The sequence below is a fragment of the Brassica napus genome, chromosome A8 (assembly GCF_020379485.1).
Source record: "Brassica napus cultivar Da-Ae chromosome A8, Da-Ae, whole genome shotgun sequence".
Lineage (NCBI taxonomy): Eukaryota > Viridiplantae > Streptophyta > Magnoliopsida > Brassicales > Brassicaceae > Brassica > Brassica napus.
Genome location: NC_063441.1, coordinates 5,017,660 through 5,035,480, shown reverse-complemented (window position 1 = coordinate 5,035,480; position 17,821 = coordinate 5,017,660). Strand labels below are relative to the sequence as shown.

The 17,821-nt window shown below is 36.7% G+C and overlaps 2 protein-coding genes across 2 annotated transcripts; both read left to right on the top strand.

Annotated features, from left to right (window-relative positions):
* The first annotated feature begins 1,273 nt into the window (after window positions 1–1,273).
* Window positions 1,274–1,870, top strand: LOC111201239. Its single transcript, XM_022692852.2, has one exon. The coding sequence runs from the start codon at window positions 1,274–1,276 to the stop codon at window positions 1,868–1,870; it is 597 nt and encodes a 198-aa protein (XP_022548573.1).
* Window positions 1,871–3,391: 1,521 nt separating this feature from the next.
* LOC106417790 (probable pectate lyase 15) lies at window positions 3,392–7,338 on the top strand. Its single transcript, XM_013858536.3, has 6 exons — window positions 3,392–4,032; window positions 4,219–4,278; window positions 4,822–4,905; window positions 5,630–6,376; window positions 6,458–6,596; window positions 6,702–7,338. Exons 1-6 carry the CDS (start codon window positions 3,929–3,931, stop codon window positions 6,921–6,923), a joined length of 1,356 nt encoding a protein of 451 aa, XP_013713990.1. The 5' UTR covers window positions 3,392–3,928; the 3' UTR covers window positions 6,924–7,338.
* Window positions 7,339–17,821: the final 10,483 nt, after the last annotated feature.

Below are 17,821 nucleotides of genomic sequence, written 5' to 3'. Positions count from 1 at the left end.
AATTTTTATTTTTTTTTGTTTAATGTGGTATTTCCATTTTTATATAATTTACTATCATTTTAAGATAGATGCACATTTAGATAGATGTTTAAATCTTAATGTACTTTTTCTATTTTTTTAAATGTTTATTTCCATTTCTTATATTTTTTATTTACGTAATATCTATATTTTATATTTTAAAATAGATATTTAAATCTTAATGTACTTTTTCAATTTTTTTAATTGTGTATTTACTTATATTATATTTTTTACATTTTAAGCTATATGTTTAATGCTTAATGAACTTTTTCCATTTTTGAAAATAAATTGTGTATTTACTTATTATTTTATATATAATTCATATATTATATATTTACATTATTTACATTATTTACTTATTATTTATTTTCATGTATATGTATTTCCATTTCTTGTACTTTTTATTTACTTAATATCTCTATTTTATATTTTAAGATAGATGTTTAAATCGTAATGTACGTTTTCCATTTTTTTTAATTGTATATTTCCATTTGTTATACTTTCTATTTACGTAGTATCTATATTTTAAATTTTAAGATATATTTTTAAATCTTAATATAATTTTCCATTTTTTAAATTGGGTATTTACTTATATTTTATATTTACTTATTATTTATTTTTCTTTATATTGTGTATTTCTATTTCCTATACTTTCTATTTACTAATAATTTTATAATTTAAGATAGATTTACATTTTAAGATAGATGTTTAAATAATAATGTACTTTTTCCATTTTTTTTAATTGTGTATTTCCTTTTCTTATACTTTCTATTTGCGTAATATCTATATTTTACATTTTAAGATAGATGTTTAAATCATAATATACTTTTTCCATTGTTTTTAAGTTGTGTATTTCTTTTTCTTATACTTTCTATTTTACTTAATATCTATATTTTACATTTTAAGATAGATGTTTAATATTTAATGTACTCTTTCCATTTTTTAAAAATTGTGCATTTACTTATTATTGTATATATAATTCGTATATTTATATATTTATAATATTTACTTATTATTTATTTTTCTATATATTGAGTATTTCTCTTTCTTACACTTTATATTTAGTTAATATCTATATTTTATATTTTAAGATAGATGTTTAAATCTTAATGTATTTTTCTATTTTTAATGTAAAAAGGCAATGTTTAATAGAAGAACTTGGACAAATAGTCAAATAGTTATATTTATGTTTTTTTTTCTTTTTTTTATAAAATGGTAATGTTACATTATGGAGATAAGCCATTTTTAGTGAAAAATGGTAATCTTACATATCTTTAATGGTCTTCCTAGGGAAAAATTTATTTCAAAGGAGATTTGGAACTATACAAGGCAGAGGAAACATCCATGTTCATGGGCGTCTTTGGTGTGGCACCCAGCAGCGGTTCCTAAACATGCCATAAACTCTTGGCTCTTCATACTAAATCGCAATCCCACAATGGACAGATTATTATCGTGGGGTCTGGATGTTGAAGGGATTTGTTTGCTATGTGGAACTCATCATGAATCAAGGAATCATTTGTTTTTTGAATGTGCTTTCTCAGCGGAGGTTTGGAGAGCGGCTTTGCTTCACTTGCGCGTTTATAATGCTCCTACAAGTTGGGAAAGTGTTATTGATTGGCTGTCGGCTTTCTCAGGGGATAGACAGCACAAACTGGTTGTATTGCAGATATGGCAAGGATGTCTGTATGAAATTTGGAAGGAACGGAATTCTCGGTTTCATTTAGGAACTAGTGTCCTCCCTTCCAAGATATCTGATGGAGTCATTCGTATTGCAAGGTCCAAGGCTGTTGCTTTAAAGAATTCTGGAAGGCAGTTGGGAACTGATCTCGTCTCTTTCTGGTCTGTGGCTTAACTCCACTTTTTTTTTCCTTTGTTAATCTTCTCATCGGAGCTAACTTCGATGTTGCTATCTCCCCCCTTCTCTGTTTTTCTTAAAAGCTGTAACCTCTGTTTCCTCTTCTTGTGTATCTCCGTACTTTCTGTTATCAATATGAAGGCCCTTTAAAAAAAAAAATACATATCTTTAATGTAGTTTTTCCATTTTTTTATGTTGTATGTTTACATATTATTGTTATTTTTAAATGTAAAATGGTAATCTTACATATGTTTAATGTAGTATTTCTATTTTTTATGTTATATGTTTACATATTATTTATTATTTTCGAAATTATATATAATGTTTTTTTTACAAAATAGTAATGTTTCATTATGGAGATAAACCATCTTTTTTTTAGTGAAAAATGATAATTTTACATATGTTTAATGTTTTTTTTTCATTTTGTATGTTGTATGTTTACATATTATTTTTTTTAAAATAAAAATGTAAAATGGTAATCTTACATATGTTTAATGTAGTATTTCCATTTCTTATGTTGTATATTTACATATATTTAATATTTTCAAAATTTTATATATTGTTTTTTGTTTTTTTTTTATAAAACGGTAATGTTACATTATGGAGATAAGCTATTTTTTTCAAGTGAAAAATGTGTAATCTTACATATGTTTAATGTAGTTTTTCCATTTTTTATGTTGTATGTTTACTTATTATTTATAATTTTCGAAAATTAGTAATATTAAAATGTAAAACAATATTTTATGCCACGTATCATCTTTCGGAAGAAGTTTTTTTGCTGATGTGGACGCTCTATGGAGCCTCAAAAGATTTTTTTTATTAGTTTTTTTTGCTGATGTGGACGCTCTATGGAGCTTTTTCCATTTTTTATGTTGTATGTTTACATATTATTTTTTAAAAATAAAAATGTAAAATGGTAATCTTACATATGTTTAATGTAGTATTTCCATTTCTTATGTTGTATGTTTACATATATTTATTTTTTTCAAAATTTTATATATTGTTTTTTTTTTATATAAAACGGTAATGTTACATTATGGAGATAAGCTATTTTTTTCAAGTGAAAAATGTGTAATCTTACATATGTTTAATGTAGTTTTTCCATTTTTTATGTTGTATGTTTACGTATTATTTATAATTTTCGAAAATTAGTAATATTAAAATGTAAAACTATATTTTATGCCACGTGTCATCTTTCGGAAGAAGTTTTTTTTGCTGATGTGGACGCCTCTATGGAGCCTCAAAAGATTTCTTTTTTTAGTTTTTTTGTTGATATGGACGCTCTATGGAACCTCAAAAGATCTCTTTTATTAGTATAGATTTTGTTAATCTCATTAACCAATCAAATAATTCGTTAATTTCGTTAGTTAATTTCGTTATGTTTAACCTTTTTGGTAAACACATATGCTTCTCTTACAGTATCTCCAACCAAAAATCTTTAATTCCTTTGTACAAGTGGAACAGTAATCATGGTTTTCCACCTTTTATCCAAAATAAATTTACAGACCCAACCGAAGTTTTTTTTGTTTGAAAAAATAAACGCTAGCTAACCCAACCGAAGTTAGTGAGAGCGTAAATAACATCTGATGATGCAGAAATGTAATGTGGATCGTTATTCTTAATAACGAATTTAAATAATGATTATCTTTAGTTAAGAATATGAACATGAGACATGAGGCGGTTACAGCAGTTATGAGAGCTTGGTTAAGAGTTACGGCGTTAGAATTGAGCGATTAAACGGTGAACAGTAAAAGTAGAGACACCGACGGTGAAAATTGCGAAAACGTTGATTTATTAATAGTTTTAAAAAAAAAGAGCCTGAGCTGAAAAGATAAAAAAAAGTAGCAAACTTCACTGCTGGTTAAGTAGCGGCGTTTATAAACTAACGGCAAGGTTAACGTTTCATATTTGCGTGTATATATAACGGAGACGGTTACCTTGGAGCTTGTGCACTAATCTTCCACTCCTCTCCTTTGCTTTTCTACCTTCTCTCTCTCCTCTCGCTACTTTTATTTTCCGAGAAAAATCCCTACAGAGAAGAAAGAAGCTTCTCTAATGGCGTCGCCTTCTCGGAAACTGACCTCTGTTTGCTTGGCCGTCATCGTCCTCTTAGCTCTCACCGCAACGATTTTCCGGAAGCTTGAAATCCCTAGCTCCAGGTCTCTCTCTCTGTAACTTTTCGTCACCATGATTTTAAGGCTCTGTTTAATCTGCATTGTCTATTATCTTCAACGCTTTTTTGATTTTTCATGGATTTGTGCCCTATTTTAAGCAATCTGCAGCAGACTTTTCATTGTTTTAGTGATGTGTTGTGAGTCTTCGCTCATGCTCTGTTTTTTTTTCAGGAAGCTGAAAACAGAGGAGCTGCGGAGCGCAAAGAACAACTCGACAATGGCTGCGAAAAGGTAAAAGAGGGAAACAAAACTCAAATTCTCATTTTTTTTTTCTTTTTGCCGCCGCTCCGAGAAACGTGAAACGCGCTTAACCGCCACTAGGTTTAACCTTTTTGTTTGCTTTTTTATATAATTACAAAAAGTGGACAATTAACTAAGAATCCTAGCCGTTTATTTGTTTAAGGATCCGAGGATCCGTTAACCGTTTCTTTTACCGCTTTTATGCATTCATCGACGCACATGCTCTGTTTCTCTAGTCTAGAGTTTTATAATTATTTACTATCATATATTCCACCTCAGTAAATACTTATCGGTGATGATAAAGTTAAATATGTACGGTTTCTCATAAGGGTAAATTAGTCCATTTTTAAAAAATCGTCAGTTTCTTTCAGTCCTTTTTCTGAGCCCGTTTCTGCTCTACTCTCGCGTGTACATATATATCAGTTTTTTTACTTGCGTTCAGATGTGACACGTGTCAAGAAGTGATGAATTTTTTAAAATATATTTTGGTTGGTTAATAATTAAAGTTTATGGTTGGTCGCGTCATTTGTGCAGGGTTAAAGGTGTGGAGTTGAATGAACAACACGCGGTTAGTGATCCAGATAGGGTCGCTGATGAAGTCGCTTCGCTTGTTCAGATGTCAGTTTCTCTCTCTCTCTCTCTCTTGTGTCAATGCATTAATTCTCGTTTTCTCGAGAATAAAGCATGTCTCATTCTCTGTAAATTGCATTTCATACGACAAGTACACACCTTAACTAGAGAGAACCTAGAAGCAAACAAACTTATGTCCGTTGAAGAGTATTAAATAAAAATATTTTGTAGAAGTTTTATTTAATTTTATTTTCATGCGTAAGACAACTTATGTCCTTTTCTCTCTCTCTTTAAATAATTTGTACTTGACCTTGTAGATAGAGGAACATACATGAAACCATCGCTTGCATAAAACTGACACATTGTCGTTTCATCACGCCCTCTCGAATTGTCAGAGTTCGCACGGACATTTGTATTGTTGTTTAGTAGTAACTCTTTATTTGGTCGAACGTTGTCTTCAGTTAATTCCATTTGGGGCAATTGGCAACTGCTTCTCCCGTCTTTTTGTGGCATTTATCATCTTTGAATTTTACGGTCTGGTTTTTCACCAGCTGAACATTAATAGGACAAAAAAGTTTCAATTTTTTTTACTGGGCAACCACTTTTAGACATTTATGAACCAACCGAAAAGGATCCAAAGTTTATTTAGGTAGTAAGCACAAACATAACGGCGGCTGAAATATGCTACCAGCCTGTACATTTTGGGTAAAAAAAGGTCTTAACTTTCAATTCGATTTGTTGTGATTGATATATCAAAGTTTTGATATTTCAGGAGTGAACATAACAAGACAGCAAGGAGGAAGCTAGGATTCTTCTCTTGTGGAACCGGTAATCCAATCGATGACTGCTGGCGTTGTGACCCTAACTGGCATAAGAACCGTAAACGACTCGCCGATTGTGGGATTGGTTTTGGACGCAACGCAATTGGTGGTCGTGATGGACGCTTCTACATTGTCACTGACCCCACTGATGATGACGTTATTAACCCCAAACCAGGAACTCTACGCCATGCTGTTATCCAGGAGGAGCCTCTGTGGATCGTGTTCAGGAGAGACATGGTGATTGAGCTGAAGCAGGAGCTGATTATGAACAGTTTCAAGACCATTGATGCTCGTGGCTCCAATGTCCATATAGCCAATGGTGCTTGCATCACTATCCAGTTTATCACCAATGTTATCATTCATGGTCTTCACATTCATGACTGCAAACCTACTGGAAACGCAATGGTTCGAAGCTCCCCATCTCATTTTGGTTGGAGGACAATGGCTGATGGCGATGCAGTCTCTATCTTTGGATCGTCTCATATCTGGATTGATCATAACTCTCTCTCTCACTGTGCTGATGGCCTTGTTGACGCTGTCATGGGTTCCACTGCTATTACCGTATCCAATAACCACTTTACACACCACAATGAGGTGATGTTGCTAGGCCACAGTGATTCGTACACAAAAGACAAGCTGATGCAAGTGACCATTGCTTACAACCATTTTGGAAAAGGACTGGTTCAGAGAATGCCAAGGTAAGTAGTAATCTACAGCTTCTTAGACTCTTGTCCCCCGCACCTGTTCTGATATAGTAGAAATTGGTTGTGTAACTTCAGGTGCAGACATGGGTATTTCCATGTGGTTAACAACGACTACACACACTGGGAGATGTATGCCATTGGTGGGAGTGCAGAGCCAACCATCAACAGTCAAGGAAACAGATATGCTGCTCCTATCAATCGTTTCGCCAAGGAGGTTCAATTTCTTTAAAAACCCTTTGTTTTTTGCTGAAACAGAGTAAAGGTGGTGTAGTGTGATTGTATAGTTCTCCTTATACCATATTAAAATGTGTACCAACAGGTAACGAAAAGAGTAGGGACGGATGCAAGTGACTGGAAGAAGTGGAACTGGAGGTCGGAAGGAGATCTTCTACTGAATGGAGCATTCTTCAGGGCATCAGGAGCAGGAACTTCAGCTAGCTATGGACGAGCCTCAAGCTTAGCAGCTAAACCATCATCAATGGTCCGTACTATAACCTCTACTGCAGGAGCACTAGGTTGCCGCAAAGGCAGGCCTTGCTAGTTCCCTCTGTCTCTCAGTACCACCATAGTCCCATAATTCTGGAAAGTGAATACAAACATAGTAGTAGTAGCGCTCTTCTTCTTTCTCGTTTCGTTTTGGGTCAGGTCATATCCCACTTTGTTTTCTTCCTGGTGGTAGAAATTTGTCAACCTCGGCTTGCTTCTTCTTCTTCTACAAAAAGTTGGGAATACAAAGAGGAGCAAGCACAGAAGCGTTGTTCAAAAGGTTTCTTTCCTTTTTAGACTACAAGTCTCTTATGGGTTTTGGTTTTGGAGTTGTTAAGGTCCCTATGGTTTTAATGGATCTCACTCCCTTGAGTTCTAGAGTCTTTTTGGGGTTTCTCTTTCAAGTTAGTGATCATACTAAAGCAAAATTTGTAACAAAAGACACGATTAAAAGGCTTTTCTTGATTTGATTGCAGTGTCCTTGGTCTTTTACGTTTATTGGTTTGTGTTGCTCTGCATGATTGTTTCATTTAATTGGATGTGTTATAATTGATTTTGATTTTTACCACCCCCAACTTCTAAAGCAAAACACTTGTTTAATATTCAAATATATAGGGAATGAATCCACAAAATAGTTGAAGGTGGGTAAATAAAAAGAAGTTACAATAACGTATGATGTGATACCAAACCCATAGACAGTTGTATCAGATCTTTCTTTTTCCTCTCTTAGAGTTGAGAGGTTAAGTGGTTCTGTTCCTTGCTCTGCACGTTACAAGTTGGGAATTTATGTACTCTTTTCAGATCCATTTTCTTACCTCTTCCACCACGAGACTAGTTGTTTTCTCATAAATACGTTGTTGTAACTCATGTGAAACATCTACTTTAATTTTCCATCCTTCTAATATTCTGAGTTCATTCAAGTCTCACAGTCAAGAATTTTTTGATGAACCACATGAACGATATTACCGAACAAGGCCGTATTATCCTTGGTTTCCTTTTTTACTAAGATTAACTGATATCCCAAAGAGAGCTTAAAATAGATTAACAACAAGAATGGCACTACAAAACGATGCCTTACAATCCATGCTTTCTAATTGTAACTGAGAATAAAAAAACAAAAAAAAAGGAGCTTAGAAAACAGAATAAGAATCTTCAAAAGCTGGAGAAAAAGATAGGCAACCACTCTCAATTTTTGATACAATGCCCTGCTCTGCCCTGTATTATTGTTTAGTGGATGCGTCTTGGAAGAAAATTGAACGAGGACGGAGGAATTGGATGGTCCTTGCATAGCAAAGAAGGCATCCAAAAGCTCCAAGGATCCTCTTCTATAATGTCTACAAACTTGTGACAACCCATTCCGCTCATTCGGAATCTGGTTCACAGTTCTACAGGACACCGATCCTAACTTTTCACCGTGGAAGGAAACGCTTCCACATCCACCTGTAGGTTATTGGTGCGCTTGGCGTTACTCGAACCCAAGACCTCACCTTTAACAACACTCCTCCTCCAGATCAATTGGTGACAGCTTGTCTTGTGGGAGAATTGTTAAAGGGTGAGGTCTTGGGTTCGAGTAACGCCAAGCGCATCAATAACCTACCGGTGGATGTGGAGGCGTTTCCTCCCACGGTGAAGAGTTAGGATCGGTGCGCTGCAGCGCTGTGAAATCTGGGGTCAGGACGGGTTGTCACAAAACTCTTCTTTAGAAACAGAGGCTATTATATGCACCATACATAACGATTGTTCATAACGGAAATAAGGCGATGGCAATGGCGATTTTGATTTTGCGATGAAGGTTCGATGGGTTGTTGAGTTGTCTCGGGTCAGAATGGATCGAGATGAGGAGATCTTTCCTCTTATTGGTATTTCTATGGGGTATCAAGGTTTTTTTGGCAAATCAAGGGATTGCCGTGATCTATGTCTCCGTAACGGAAATAGATGGTCGCGTAGGGGGTAAAATCGGGGAGGATATTTGGATTTGGGTTGATTTGGGAAGAAAGGAGGAGGATTATTCATTTCTCTACATGATTAACGCATGATTTGGGATTTCTCCGATCGTCATGTCTCGGGTCAACGATAAAAGCGGTATCTTTCCTTTATTGCTTCGACTCTCTGTTTTGAGATGATGAAATTGATAGACAGAGATTTACTTTCTTCTTTTAAGATTTGTTTGAGCTGTGGGATGATTTTAAATTTGGAAATTGGGACTGGGATTTGGATCTCTCAATGGGGATATGACGGAGTTCTTGTTTCTATGTTTGGCTTTTCTTGGTGTATCTTTGGTACTTTCTATAATTCAAATGAGGTGATTGTGGCTGTGATCTGTGATTGGTATCTTCTATGTTATTTGGTCATTAACTTTTGTTTGCGCGAGGTTTTACTATATATTGTGGTTCTTGTTCAGTCAAGTTTCATACCTTTATTCGAGCTCTTTCTTTTCAAGTTACTTACATCAGTTCGTTTCTCTTGCTTTCTTTTTCGTGTTAACATGTCTCAGCAAAGTCATTGGATCACTAAGTCAGGAGAGAAGAAGGCGGAGGTTGTTCGATCAGGACTAAGGATCTCGATTCCCCGGTTTGATAACTCGGAGATCATTGCGCGCTATGCACGAGCCCTCATCGGAAGGTGTATGAACCCTCCTAAACAAGATATGAAGGTTCTCTTGTTTGTGTTTCCGAAGATTTGGAACATGGAGGGCCGTGTGGTGGGTACAGATCTTGGTCTGGGGAGGTTCCAGTTCAATTTTGAACAGGAGGAGGATATCACGGAGGTCCTCAAGATGGTGCCTTATCACTTTGATTTCTGGATGGTGTCTTTAGTGAGGTGGAAGCCGGTTTTAGAACCAAACTATCCCACTAAGATCACGTTTTGGGTGCGAGTCTTGGATATTCCTCTTCAGTTCAGGACAGCTCAGATCTTCCAGAGCGTGGGGGAAGCAATTGGCCAGGTTCAGGGTCCGGTTGATATCGTGGAGGGGCGGGTTCGGGTAGAGATAGATGGATTCAAACCTCTGGTGTTCTCAATGGACATTGAGTTTGAGGAAGGTGTGGAAATCAAGGTGGCTCTCAGATATGAAAAGCTTTATGGGTTTTGCACTGAATGTTTTTGCTTGACTCATGAATGCTCTCGTTGCCCGAGGTTACACAAGGAGGAGCTTTTGGGCGCAGCTGGGGGAGGCCCGGATGGTGGCGCTCAGGCAACAAGCTACAACGCGGTGGTGGCCCACGGTAGCAACCAGAGAGGTGAACGTACAGAACATCAGCAAACTCGGGCGCAAAACAACCGAGGGGGTGATAAGGGCAAAGGCATTGCATATGAGAAGCAAGGTAGCTCCAAGCAGGACGGGTCGTTTCATCCTTACAAAGGAAAGCTCACTAGAGGCTATGGTGATGGATCCTCAATGAATGGCAGGGTCTCGGGATATGGACAAAATAGACGTGGTATGCAGGCTCGTGGTGCTCAGCCTAGGGGAGTGGTTCCTCGGGGTCAGCATCTTTCTACTGTTTCTGAAGGCAAACAACAGCTACCAGACCCCTCAAAGCTTATGCTCGATGCCTTTAAAGGGGCCGGAAAGTCTTCCGGAGAGAAAGCGCCAATAGGGGTAGAGGCGCAAGGAAGTGGTAGCCATAACAAAGCATGTAAGGCGCTTCTGTTTGAAGAATCAAGCTCTGTTGAGCATGATTTTGTGCCGACAAGAGAGGGAGTGGAGCTTGGTGGATCTCTGGCTTTGAAGATGCAGAGCGAGGGTGATGATGAGGTGCAGAAGCTTGATGAGAGGGCTTTGCATACACAGGCTTTGGATGATGCTAATATGATGTTAGAGGGCGAGCTTCTTTCTGACTCGGAGCTTCTCTTAGAGGAAGGAGAGGAGTTAGAGGATTGGGAGCATGGGGAGCTCACTGATGTTATGGAGGAGGAAGTTCAGGTTGTTGATGAATCAGAGGGGGGGGGGATCATGTTGGTATGGAGGCTAATGCTGGCAAGACGGATGTGGTTGATGAAGGAACGGCTCCATTGAAGAAAGGTGCTAAGGTGGGGATTGGAGGAACCTCAAAGAAGCGACTAGGACCAGGGTTTGTCTCGCCACCTAAGAAGCTCCTAGCTAAGGTGGCAGCTAAGCCTGGAGATAAAGGCGCGAAGAGGGTCCCTAGTAAGCCATAGAGCTTAACGGAGTAAAGGGGATTGCAGGCCACGTTTTGTTTTTATTTTTGAATAATGTTGGATTCTGTTATGAAATCCTTTGGATTTGGGTATTGGTTTAGTATTTTGTCGTGTTTCTTTGCTAGTCCTCTGGGTGTTACCAGGGTTTCTTTTTCCTGTATTTGCTGTTATAATAATAAATGGTTGGTCTGGTTACATTGTGGTGTCAGGAACATTTTTGTCTAGAGCTTGCGTTTATCTTTCAGGCAAGTATTTTCTAGGTTGTGCTTTACTACTCTTGTTAATTCTGATGCTAGATATTTCTCTGAGGCTGACAATTGGTCTGGTTGAACACTTAGAGGAGGTATCATTTTTTTTGGTTATGGTGGTACTCTTTGGGATCTCTGGGCTTATGCCTACGTTATCTGTTTGAATAATTGGTTTCTGGCAGGAGATGGGTGGTGTGATGTTATGATTCTGAGGTGTTTGAGATGGTTCTATTTTGGAAGTAAGATAATGTCTTTGTTGATCTGGAGAAAAGAGTGTGGTGTTGTTACGCTGCTGGGTTCTCTTGTTAGGGATGGTGTAGTTTATGCGGTTCGTGTCTTGATCGTTGATGATGTACTAACTATAATGGTAATGTCGGGGACTGGTTTGGTGTATCTTTTTGTGCCAGAGAAGCATTTTGGGACAAGGAGCTGGAGGGATGTCGGAGGCGTTGATGAATTGAATCAACAGGGGTGGAATGTTTCTTTTTTTGGTTATATGGCTCTTAATGGTTTTTCTGCTCTTTGTATATGGTATGGGTTTGACTCTAAAATGGTCTCTGCGGAGACTTCGGAGGTGGAGGTGGAGTTTGGTGTGATGAGGTTTATTCTCATGTCAGGTGTTTATTTTGATCCTTTGTATGGGAAGGTTTCAGTTTATCTCTATATTTTTATATGTTTGTGTCGACAGTTTATTTTTGTTTGGTTGTGTCGGAGAGCATATGGTCTGATGTTATATGATGTTATATGGTCCATTTGGCTTGATGGTTTTCTTTTTTGTACGGTGAGCATATGGACCGATGTCACTGTGAGGTTTCCAGGTGATGGAGTTTTTTTAGTGGTAGTTTTTTTGTAGTAGTGTCACGGGAAGTATTTAGCAGATGAAGATTTTAAGTTGGAATTGTCGAGGTCTCGGTACTAGTTGGACTATCAGTTATTTACGAGAAATATATTATAAGCACAGACCATCTTTTTTGTTTTTGTCAGAGACAAAACAAAACTTTGAGTTTGTCCAATCCTTTCAATTTCATTTTGGGTTCACCCATCTCCATACGGTTGATCCCCAGGGTAGAAGTGGAGGTCTAGCGTTGTATTATGACTCTAGTTATAAGGTCACGGTTATCTCGTCTAGTAATCGACTTATAGATATTGAAACGAAATATAAAGGAAAACAAATTTTCTTATCATTCGTGTATGGTGAACCAAATCAAAACCTAAGGGCACCAGTCTGGGAGACACTAACAAGAATAGGTATCGCCCGTTCGGAACCGTGGTTTATTATTGGAGATTTAAATGAGATTAGAGGTAACCATGAAAAAGAAGGAGGTATCCTTCGGCATGCAGATACATTTGTAGATTTTAATAATATGATAGATAATTGTGGCCTTACGGAATTTTCAAGTGTGGGTAATACTTTATCATGGAGTGGTCGGAGATACCAACAGGTGGTTAAATGTCGTCTCGATCGGGCACTTGGAAATAATGATTGGCATAATCTGTTTCCATACTCTTACGTCGAGTATTTACGTATGGTAGCTTCAGACCATCGCCCGATAGTTGCTATGATTGATGATAAAGTCTTTAAATTTTAGGAAATCTTTTCGTTTTGATAAGAGATGGATAGCGGAAGAGGGGCTTATGGATTCAATTACACGAGGATGGAACTCTCGCCGTGCTAGGGATGGGAGTGGAATTGTGGATAGGATTCATTGGTGTAGACATGAGATCTCGGCCTGGAGGAAACATAATCCTCCATACGGGAAAGAGAAAATCGATTCACTCCAGCAGGCTTTTGAGGAAATTCAAAATGATTTTACTAAAACCAATGAAGAGGTCCTAGAGGTTTCTCGGAAATTGCAGGATGCGTATCGTGATGAGGAACAATATTGGGAACAAAAATATAGAACTAAATGGCATACATGTGGGGATAGAAATACGAAATTTTATCATGCTTTGACAAAACAAAGGCGTATTCAGATAGGATTATAGGACTCCATAATGAGGAAGGAAATTGGGTGAACACAGAGTCTGAAGTGGAAGAAGTGGCGGTTAAATATTTCACAGATTTGTTTCGGACTACTGTGCCAACAGATTTTGATATTTTTCTGGAGGAAGTACCAACATCAGTGACGGAGGCCCAAAATCTTCGGCTAATGGCAGCTGCCACAGAAGAGGAGGTAAAAGAGGCTTTATTTATGATGCAGCCGGAAAAAGCACCAGGTCCTGACGGAATGACTGCGCTTTTTTACCAACAGTCTTGGTCGATAATAAAGAGGGACGTGGTTAATATGGTCAACGATTTTCTGCGAACAGGAAGTTTTGATGGACGGCTGAATTTAACGAATATCTGTCTTATCCCAAAGACAGTGAGACCAAATTGAATGACTGAACTTCGGCCGATAAGTTTGTGTAATGTTGGGTATAAAATTATCTCAAAGGTGTTATGTCAAAGGTTGAAAGGCCTGCTACCAAATCTTATTTCAGAGACGCAATCGGCATTTGTTTCTGGGAGGTTAATTTCGGATAATATTCTCATTGCGCAGGAAATGTTTCATGGGCTACGAACTAATAATTCGTGTAAAGGAAAATTTTTAGCTATCAAAACGGATATGAGTAAAGCGTATGATAGGGTTGAGTGGTCGTTTTTACAACGCCTTTTACAGAAAATGGGTTTTTCTATGGAATGGGTGACTTTGATGATGTAGTGTATATCATCAGTTAGTTATAAGGTTCTTTTAAATGGACAACCAAAAGGGTTTATAGTTCCAGAGAGAGGTTTGAGGCAAGGGGATCCGTTATCTCCATATTTATTTATCCTCTGTACAGAAACTCTTATCGCTAATATTAAGAAAGAAGAGAGGTTAAAATGTTTAACAGGGCTAAAAATAGCGCGTGCAAGTCCACCAATTTCTCACCTTTTATTTGCGGACTACAGTTTATTCTTTTGCAATGCGATAGTGGAGGAATGTAGTGTTATACTAAAATTACTTAGAGATTATGAAAAGGTGTCAGGACAACAAATTAATTTTTCTAAATCATCGATTCAATTTGGGCATAAAGTTCCTGCGGATCGTAGAACGGACATCCATAATCTCTTAGGTATTACAACTTTGGGGGGAATGGGGAACTATTTGGGGATTCCAGAGAGTCTTGGAAGTTCAAAAATACAGATATTTGGTTATTTAAATGAGAGGGTTCACAATAAAGTGAATAGTTGGACCGTTCGATTTCTTACAAAAGGGGGTAAAAATGTCTTAATAAAATCAGCGGCCTCACCCATGCCAACTTTTGTGATGTCCTGCTACAGGCTTCCCAAAGCGATTACCAGAAAAATTACGAGTACCTTAGCTCATTTCTGGTGGAGCAGTGGGAATAATAAAAAAGGTATTCATTGGTTCTCCTGGGATAAAGTCTGCATCCATAAAGACAATGGGGGCTTGAGCTTTAGGGATTTGCATGATTTTAATACGGCTTTGTTGGCTAAGCAATTATGGCGACTGATAGATAAACCGGAATGTTTATTCTCGAAGGTTTTTAAAGGTCGTTATTTTCGGAATACTCATCCTTTGGATGATCACAGATCTTACTCCTCTTCTTATGGATGAGAAGCATCTGCTCAGCTCGACCTCTGGTTAAAAAAGAGCTAATCAAAAGAGTAGGGATAGGGCAATCGATATCCGTATGGAATGACTCATGGATCCCTGCTCCTCGCCCGAGGTCAGCAATACCAAAAACTCAATCTCAAATTTTAAATCGGTCGCTTATGGTGGGAGATTTGATAAATCTCATTGATTCTTCCTGGAATGAGGATCTGCTGAATGTATATTTTCATCCAGATGATGTGAAGATCATTCGAGGTATAGCAGTTAGTAGAACGCAAAAGCCAGATTCATACGGCTGGATGTTTACGGACTCAGGTAAATACTCGGTGAAATCAGGGTTTAGGACAGAATCATTATACCCGGATCGAGGCCCAAGAGTGTTAAATTATGGACCTAATGTTAAACCCCTTTTGGCGCATTCATGGAAACTCAAATGCCCACCGAAACTAAGACATTTTATTTGGCAAACTTTATCTGGAACACTGCCTGTTTCAAAAAATCTGAAGGCTCGTGGTATAGAGTGTGATCTCCGGTGTGGTATTTGTGGGGCAGAAGAGGAATCCATCTATCATGTTATGTTTGAATGCCCACCAGCACTTCAAACATGGGCTTTATCTCGAATCCCTTCTCCTCCCGGAATTTTTCCATCTTCTTCTGTTTTTACTAGTTTGGATCATCTTTTTTGGAGACTTCCAAAAGATGTTGATTCAGAGTATTTTCCATGGATTATGTGGTATATATGGAAGAATAGGAATGACAAAATTCATAATAATACGACTGCAAGTCCTCAAGAAATTCTGCGTAGAGCAGAAGTGGAAGGATCACTTTGGACTGAGGCCCAAATATTGGTACAAGAGAATCACGGGTTTACTCCGCCAGATATGAGCTGGCAGACAATGAGGTCCTCTTGCATTTGCTATATTGATGGGACGTGGAGAGAACAAGATGCTTTTACAGGCCAGGGCTGGTATTGCCAGAAGATGAACTCGGAGGACGTAATGATGGGCGCAATGAACCTTCGACGTAGCCTTTCACCTTTACATGCTGAATGTGAAGCACTGATTTGGGCGATGGAGTGCATGAAGACCCTGCAGTTCTCAGACGTAGTATTTGTGACGGATTGTTCTCAGCTGGTGAAGATGGTGTCCTCACCCGATGAATGGCCAGCGTTTGCTACACACATGGAAGAATTATGCCGCAGTAAGACTTTCTTCCCCAACTTCATGATCAGACATATCTCAAGGGCACAAAATACAATGGCGGACAAGCTTGCACGTGGTGCGAGGAGTTCTCCTTCAGCTATGCTATATGTCGACTCTCTACCTCCGGTTTGGCTATCTGAACCGGCGGTCTTATAGGCTCTTGCCTTTTATGTTGTCAAAAAAAAAAAAAAAGAAACAGAGGCTATTACTTTGTTAGTGGTGATCCAACAGATGAAAATGTTACAATATCATCATGTGTCTTTCATCAGTGACTGCAAGAGACTTATAGATGAGTCACATCAGTATACAGCTGAAAAAACAATCACCAGTGCTCTCACACAGAGGCCTCCTTAGTCGTGCGAGATATCCAATGTATTTCAAGGCCTTGTAATTTTACATTTCACTATGCTAGCAGGTCCCTTTTAGAGAGTGTTGATAATATAGCTAAGCAAGCTAGCATATGTAACAAAAAATATGTAGTAACTTGGTTTGTTTAATAATATAGCAAGTTGACAAAAAAATGAATGGTAGATGGTCGATTTAGGGTGATCGATGCAATCTCCAACCAAACAGTGAGATTTGAGAAATTAATCATATTTTTTAATTAAAATTTAATGGTTTGTTAACATTTATAGTTTTATTAGTTATCTTTATAATGAAATGTAAAACTATTAATGTGAAATCAAAAATTTGAGTTTTGGATTGAAATTAAACATTTATGGTAGTTTAGAGTAGATAGATTAGAGTTTGGATAATATTGTTATTTCGGTACAAATATCCAAACCTGTTTCAGATACATTTGTTATTTAGATATTTTTAGGTTTCTATACATCAAAACCGAACTCATCTAGATTCAAAACTCACACATAAATTTATAATATTCAAGCATAGCTTAATTTCAAAAAAAAAATGATACCCGAAAAGAATAACTCGTACCTAAATAGATAATCAATGTTCATGCCCAACTGATTTTATAAATTAATAAAAAAACTATTTATATGTGTTTGACTAAATTAATTGAAATAGAAAGAGTTTTTTATTTAGTAAAATAATTATACGAAATAAAAAATTAAGTGAAAATAAATGTAATACATTTAATTATTTTGATTTAAGTTATAAATTTATTCACAAAACATGTCTTTGAATTATGTTTTTGGCTACATAATTTTTCACCGATTGAAACTAAAACTAAAAAATAAGTTTTAGTAAAACAAACTAAACCAAACGTTTAACAATATGCAAAACTAAGTTATTTTACATTTTTGATTTTATAATTGGCACAAAGTTAATGTTGATTAACTAATAAATAAAAATATGTACTATTATTATTATGGAACATAATTAATGATGTGATATATTGTTAAGGTAATATAATTAATGAAATTGTTAAATTGAGTGAAATATGGAAAGACAATTAATGTGATTATATTAACGAAATTACTAAAAACACACTATACTTCTTTTTTTTATATTGCTATCAATGTTTCCAAACAATTCTCATATATACTACTATCCATGTTTTCATACAGTAACAAAATGTAATTTAGTTTTAATAATATAAATATAGATTCATTGAAAAAATGTGGCAAAATCATGGCTAAAACTGTAGTTAACAAGATAGCAACTGAAATAATATCGCGATCATTTAACATGGCAAAATCATGGCTAAAACTTGGCCAAGCTTGAGGTTCATTTATCATCGCGATCAGATCCTTGCAATATGTCCCAAAGCTCTGACATGGTTAA

What these genes read in the sequence shown, in the direction of transcription:
- LOC106417790 (XM_013858536.3), top strand. Translation starts at nt 3,929, where the DNA reads ATGGCGTCGCCTTCTCGGAAACTGACCTCTGTTTGCTTGGCCGTCATC. An exon ending in CTTGAAATCCCTAGCTCCAG is followed by an intron (nt 4,033 to 4,218) that starts GTCTCTCTCTCT and finishes TTTTTTTTTCAG; the next exon opens with GAAGCTGAAAACAGAGGAGC. An exon ending in TCAATCGTTTCGCCAAGGAG is followed by an intron (nt 6,597 to 6,701) that starts GTTCAATTTCTT and finishes GTGTACCAACAG; the next exon opens with GTAACGAAAAGAGTAGGGAC.
- LOC111201239 (XM_022692852.2), top strand. Translation starts at nt 1,274, where the DNA reads ATGGTAATCTTACATATCTTTAATGGTCTTCCTAGGGAAAAATTTATT.